At 31.3% G+C, this 6,929-nt stretch overlaps 2 protein-coding genes across 6 annotated transcripts in view; one reads left to right on the top strand and one right to left on the bottom strand.

Moving 5' to 3' along the window:
* LOC115240056 (transferrin-like) overlaps positions 1 to 3,235 on the top strand; it is a 30,160-nt gene extending 26,925 nt beyond the window's left edge. For 2 of the 5 annotated variants that reach the window (XM_029815020.1, XM_029815019.1), the window contains exons 9-10: positions 626 to 741; positions 853 to 1,179. In XM_029815020.1, coding sequence (XP_029670880.1) covers positions 626 to 741; positions 853 to 1,179 — 443 coding nt within the window. Of the gene's footprint in view, positions 1 to 625; positions 742 to 852; positions 1,359 to 2,445; positions 2,708 to 3,155 lie in introns of those variants that run through there. The other 3 variants (XM_029815022.1, XM_029815023.1, XM_029815021.1) reach the window with 3 other exon arrangements.
* Positions 3,236 to 4,932: 1,697 nt separating this feature from the next.
* Positions 4,933 to 6,634, bottom strand: LOC115240068. Its single transcript, XM_029815038.1, has 4 exons — positions 6,495 to 6,634; positions 6,232 to 6,381; positions 5,845 to 6,136; positions 4,933 to 5,448 (listed from the first exon to the last, which is right to left on the bottom strand). The coding sequence occupies exons 1-4, from the start codon at positions 6,632 to 6,634 to the stop codon at positions 4,933 to 4,935; spliced, it is 1,098 nt and encodes a 365-aa protein (XP_029670898.1).
* Positions 6,635 to 6,929: the final 295 nt, after the last annotated feature.

Below are 6,929 nucleotides of genomic sequence, written 5' to 3'. Positions count from 1 at the left end.
TTCAGTTGTTTATAAAGGATACCAAAACAAGCCAATTTTGTCAATAAACCCGTGTCCGCAAATGAGCCGTTTTGGCACTAGAAAATCAAAGACTAAGAAGGACAAAAATAGTTGAAAAAAATTATTTTTTCAAAATTTTATTAATGTGGTTAAATAGAAGTGTTTTTACCATGAAACTTTTGTATAAAACATTTTTTGATATCTCGAATAATTTTCAAGATATATTGAAAAAAGCAGAAAGCAGCTCTACATATGAGGGGTGATTTCATCCCTTAGAATTGTTTTTGGGCCGCAACTGGAAATTTCTAAATTCACCCCCCCCCCCCCCCTACATGTGTGTAAAGTTTCATTAAAATCAGAATTTTCGGATTTTCGAGGTTGTTAGTCTTTGATTCTCTAATGCCAAAACGGCTCATTTGTGGTTTATTGGCAAAATTGGCTTGTTTTGATATCCTTTATAACCACCTGAAGTTTGTCGGTCTAATTCTGGAACACCCTGTATAATCGCGCGGTAAAAGTTATCTATTTCTATAGATACAATGAAAAAGAAAACATTTATATCCGTCGAAAACATTTCTATCTGTTTAAGTTTAAAATATTTATAACTAATTATTATTTTTTACAGAGAGCGACATTGATCCGTATATGTATCGTATCTTGTGCAGAAATGGAAGTTTGGCTGAATTTCCAGGATTTAAATTTGACGAATTTTGCGCATTATCAGTGACAATTGATAGCGAAGTAGGTGCAATTTTTTAAAAATTATTTGATATACAATATTAATATATGTGCATATGTACGTGTGCGTGCGTGTCTGTGCATAAAGACGAATAAATTGCAATGTTCTTTTAGCTTGTTGGTCGCAAAAATGATACGCAGATTTCTAGGACGAATACTGTCTTGGCTTTACTCAAAATAGAAGATTGGCTAGGATATCGCGTGAGCCCTCGGAGACCAATTCGCATTTATGGCCCATTCAACAGCACGCTAGATCTCCTGTTCAAAGATTCCACATCCGGTTTAGTTACTACATCATCGACGAAGAAATCAGTGCTTGCCTATAAAGAGCTATTTAGTCATGTAGACGAATGCTCGACTGGTTCGTTTGTGGCCACTACAAATTTTGTTCTTGTTGCTCTAATTACCCTTTATCACTTTCTTTTCAATCACATACATTAATCGCATTATTAATAATTAATTCAAATTTGCACGCGATTGTCATATACTTTCAATTATAATTATTAAATATTGACCAACTTTTATACCATTTCTAGAAGATAAAAGCGTTACCGTTATATTTCTGTACGTTGCAGAATAGAGAATAAAGACAAACATTATTACTTTTCTATTCATCGAAATTTCCATTTATTCTTTTCTTAACCTTTTTAATGCACATATGTGTATACATATAGTATTTCTTTATCGTTCGAAGGCTTCTCGTTACATTGGACAAGAAAATTTGTGTTTTTGAGCTTTGATATGTATACTATATATACGTATAATGCAATGAAAGTGTATGTATATATAATTATATAGTTATACAGGGTGTCCCCAATTTAAATGTCAAAACATTAGGAGCGTGTAGGGGACCGATTTAGTTTATCGGTCCTCTACACGCTCCTAAAGTTTTGACATTTAAATTGGGGACACCCTGTATATACAATATACATATACGCATATGTGTGCGTAAAAAGGAGCATGACATTGGCATCCGCACCGGCATCGTATTGCATCACGATTCGATCCATCGCTTGATTTAATAATCAAAATTTTTGGGGAAATTTTTATTACATTTTGATCATTGTTTATACATTTACTACTAAGACCATCGTAGCTAAATCGGTTCTTCGGCCGGAATCAAGAGCATATGATATTTAAGTTGCCAAAATTATTTATCCATCTTTGACTTTATCAAAACGATTGCCTTTAACCACATAGCATTTTTTATGCCTTTGCTGTATTTAATATTCAAATTTTTTCAACTCTTTGTTTAATTGTGCATATCTTATCATATTTCTTAGATACATTTTAAGTTAAAAATATAAGCCTGTCCACTACAAAGTTATAATTTAAACACAAGTAGTACACACATGCACACACACACAAATACAAAGACACACATATCCAAATATATATAGAACTGTTAGTTTCTTAAAGATCAAAATCAATTTGCTTAATAATAAGTGTAATAAATAAATAAAAATTATATTGTGTCTTTTCTAATTTTTTGATAATTAGAAGTAGTTAAGATTTTGTAAAAAACAAATAGTCGATTGTGCATCTTTGTGTTGAAGCATTTCACACACAAATCCGCATTCTCATTCTAGTTCGCTTTTTCAAAAACTCGTTTTGTCAAAATTGTTTGATCGCTCACTGTCTACATTTTATATATTGCATATTGAGTCCTTTTTTTGTCACATTAACGTCGTCAACGTGTTTGTTTAGCGTCAACAGCTTCAATTATCCTTTGAAATGTGATGGCATCAAGGCCAGCGAAAGATCTGTCAGAAGACGCGAGCACGCGCGGAAGCGAACGACGTCTTCTTCGTCGTCGTCGGCGGCGAAATATATCGTCAAAATAATCATCCGTGGTCGGTGGATTCACCTTGGCATAGTAGAGCGCTGCGAAACCGCTGTAAATTAGCAAAGCCGCAGTCGCGAGCTGATGCAAGAGATAGCATGTTATTAAAACACAATCAAATAATTATTAAAAAAAGAATTGAAACAAATAAATTTCAACTTACCTGAAAAACGGCCCAGAATTTGTAACTGCCTTCGTTTATTAAAAAGTCGTAATAGCCGGCCCAATAATCAGCCTTAGGTTGACTGATTGCCTTCATGTGATCGTCCTCGTCATCGTGATTCATGGCCGTATCATCGCCATAATGATCTCGGTAATCGGTGTTGTCTCCTCTAGTATTGTAATCCTGTCTGTAAACCTTACCTTGTCTATAAACAAAATGTGGCTTGGCATTAATTTAAGGTATTGTTTAATTTTTATTTTACATTGTTTTTTGTATATTAAAATCTCAACAATTGCTCGATTAATATGATTAAAAATTAAAGTAAATGATGTTAAGAACAATATATAAAATTGAAGTTATATGCTTACCTGATAGGCTGCGCAATTGTAACTAACTCAAGATTTTCTTTAGATGTTCCTGTTTTCGAAATCAATTCTTTCATATCCTTGATTTCGCTCGATTCGGCAGAGGTGTAATAAATGCAAATTAACAATAAAACAAGTTTATGAACTAATCCGTTGCTTACTGAATCTGAGAAATTAAGATATCCATATAGTAAAAATATATATAATTTATAATAAATATGTAAAAATATAATAATAAATTTGTGAACATTTTTTCTTACTGTAATTAAATACTGACCCATATTAATTTTTAAAGTATATTGTGCGTTTTGCTTTTTAATAAACACGATGGACACCATCCCACTTTAACAATATACTGTCACTCTCACACATAGAACTCTCATTAGTTGAAAATAACACAATACAAAGTTTCGAAGCGGAAAACCTTTAGCTATCAAGTCTGTCGAGAAACTAAACGATTCCTGGACTTAGTTTCAATACCAACTTTGTTCGGTATTTGTGAACCGATAACTGTATTACTTGACGGTAACGTTAAGCAAATCCATAAGCGCTAATAGCTCTAATTGTTACAGATCTTGTGCATCGTCGTTTAGAGGTGGAATCTGTCAATACGTTCAGCAGCATCGAATTTGATTGATGATAGCTTCCAAATAATGTTGATGATGTTATTTATAAGCCGCAAGATTCTTAAAATCACACATTAACCAATTATTAGTTACACGCTGTTACGTGTATTATTTAATACCCACTAAATACTTATAACTACCTATTTCCAGTTTAAAAAATCAATGCAGTATATCAGGGAATAGATCAGATCGTACATGTTATTTCCTATACAAGCGGCTAAGCAGAGAAATATGTTTGTTATAATCATTCAAATCTTTTTTATTAGCATATTTTTATACTTCTAATTTTGTTGAAATGATATTCTAAACCGATCATAAATTTTGTCCCTCTATTAACAATTGTTTATTCCATCTGCATATTGTTTAGAATTATTTTAGCAATATGTTGAAATATTCGATGTAGTATTATATGCGTGCATTATATAACGAAAGCTTAAAGAATCGAGAGTTCGCATGATCTTAAGAAATCTAAGCAAAAACAGGAATTTGGAAATCTAAGAAAATCGTATAATTAAAGTTATCGGATTACTTAACAATTTTATTTTTTATAATAATCCAAAAGATTTAATAATCTGAAATATGCCTTTGTAGTAATAATAAATTAATTATCAAATACAAAGTTGTTAGTACCTTGTTTATTTGTTTAAATAAATAATTAAACGAATAGACAAATCAATTATAATGCAAAAATAATAGGTGGAAATAATAAAAACAATTATGTATCGTAGCTATAAGAGTGTACAATTTTCTTTTTTTTTATCTCTCTCTTTCTCTCTCTCTCTCTTTTTAATTTATCTCAAAACACAAGTATTAACTTAAAACTAAACAATATAATTCCACATTTAGATGATTTCTATCATTGATTAACATATATTGGTCTAAGATATCGTAAGTTATATATATATATATATATATATATATATATGTGTAGATGTAGCATAGAATGTTTCCTCTCAAATTAATATATTTTATAAGCAAAATTATAATATATTTATCAATGATAAACATCATCTTGACGATACGTTTTACGTTTAATAAACTAATTTCTATCAATTATTTGTTTATTGGAAATTGCAAATGCAATTTTTTTTTAATAGAAAAAGAAAACAACAATTATTTACACATGCATTGGTTCTTTTTCGAGACTTCCTCACTGATAATTTATCGTTGAAATAATATTATCAATCTTTCAAGTTTTTATGTTTCAGCAAATCGTTCCACTCCTTCAAGTATTTTTTCAGTAAAAGACCACCATCCTTCGCTCGAATCGCTTCTTTTATGAGTTGCAGCTTCTGCTAGATTAGCCGGAAAGTTGATCTTATGCCTGGCGATGCTTTTCAATACAAGGGCGGCTATGTATATGATAAAATAAATGCTAAAGTATAGAGGTATATACCAAAGCTTTTTTCCTATAAAGTAATACGAGTATGGTCTTTTGTCGAGTCGCTCATCATTCATTTCCGGTTCCTCCGTAGTGGTTTCGTGATGATGATATTCAGGTACGTTATCGTATATTATGTCGTGATGAAAATCGTGTTCATATGGATCTTGCTCCGTCTCCATGAATGAGGGCGAATGATCATAATAGTTGACAAATTTCGCGGGCTTTGATCCAAGTTCGTCATTTTCATACGAAGGAGGAATGTCGTAACTAAGATAGTCTGTTTCATGCCCGGTGTGATATTTATTCGGTGATTTATAGGAATCCAGAACCTATTTGATGAAACTCAAATTAGACATCTGATAAATATATTACAAGAAACGTATTTGATTATATACACTGCAGAATATATGCACTTTGTATTTTTAACATATTTATTTTTAATATTTATATTCTCAATTTTTATATAACTTTCAATGTCTTTTTTCTGCTCTGTTTCTTATTTTATTATGTATGTAATACATGTCGTTATTAGAATAAAAGTGAAAACCAAGAAAAAAAACCAAAATCATTCTTGAAAAATGAGAGATTATTTGGCCCCGTCATATTAAGAAGAATTTATTGTAGTAGAGAAATAAACAATAAGAAAAATACACAAACTTATTGATTTATCTATTAAGAACTAATATAATGATAAATATTGATATAAAATATTTATATTTACATACCTTTTTATCATCCGTAGATGGATATTTGCTAATTGGTTTAGGTATCAGTGATTCATCATCGAGAAATTCTGATGGACTGTATTCGTACATACCAGAGAAGATTGGACCAAGGAAAGTAGATGAATTTACGATTAAGGAGCTTTCTGTATTTGATGATCCTTTTTGCGGTTTTCCGTTTGCATACGCGATGTTATGCTCGAAATTTACAGGTGGATGAAATCGATGTTGAATCAATTTTTTGCCTGATGTAGCGTCTAGCTTGACTATCATGTCATTATCCAACGTGGAATATCTAAACATAACCATAATAGTTTATTAATAACAAATAAATTATCGATACATTTTTACTACCGTTATATTCGCATATATTAATATTTGAGTTTTTACTTTGGAGTGATTGAATAATCGACCGCTTCTCCTTTCTTTAATTTTGGAGTCCTGGGTGGTACGTAAACAGGCGATACTGTGATAACGACATCGTTTATACTTCTCTCTTTACTTTCGTTCTCCACGCTTGTATTATTTTTCATTGATAACCTAGGTATACAAACATTGCTTGATAATCGATTGTTTTTTAAATTAAATATCCCAAGAAAATATCTAATTGTATTTGGTTGCCAGTAGTAGTATTAAAATTAATCTCGACGTACCTAGTGATCCACGAAAAAGAATCGTGCGAACTTCTTGCTAACTGTCCGTTCTTCGATACTCTTGCGTATGATAATACTTCCGATGACGTTGTGACAGAAGACAGATGCAGGAAGAAAACCAAAGTTAAAATACGTAACATACTTGCCGATAGTCGAAAACGAATGACTGTGGTCTTGAAGCGAGTACCTTCTATATAGACTTATAACTGTTAAACTGTATAATTACTGTTTGACCAGTCGCAAATGTATTGTCTGCGTGCGTTTAACGTTGTTGCACAATTTTGGTCTTTTTGTTATTATATCGGTTTATGTGTTGTAGATAATATCTTTGTCATTGCACATTATTCTCAGCCAAAAGATGCAAGATTGTACAATGTTGATGCTTACGGTATTAAAGCATTATTTTACGACTATATATATATATATATATATATA

The sequence above is a fragment of the Formica exsecta genome, unplaced genomic scaffold, assembly GCF_003651465.1.
Source record: "Formica exsecta isolate Colony F162 unplaced genomic scaffold, ASM365146v1 scaffold400, whole genome shotgun sequence".
NCBI lineage: Eukaryota > Metazoa > Arthropoda > Insecta > Hymenoptera > Formicidae > Formica > Formica exsecta.
This window is presented reverse-complemented; position numbering and strand designations above follow the sequence as displayed.

Coding starts and splice junctions, on each gene's coding strand:
- LOC115240068 (XM_029815038.1), bottom strand. CDS start 6,634: ATGTTACGTATTTTAACTTTGGTTTTCTTCCTGCATCTGTCTTCTGTC. Junction 6,382..6,494: donor TCTTTTTCGTGGATCACTAG/GTACGTCGAGAT, acceptor TTGTATACCTAG/GTTATCAATGAAAAATAATA. Junction 5,449..5,844: donor CATCTACGGATGATAAAAAG/GTATGTAAATAT, acceptor TTCATCAAATAG/GTTCTGGATTCCTATAAATC.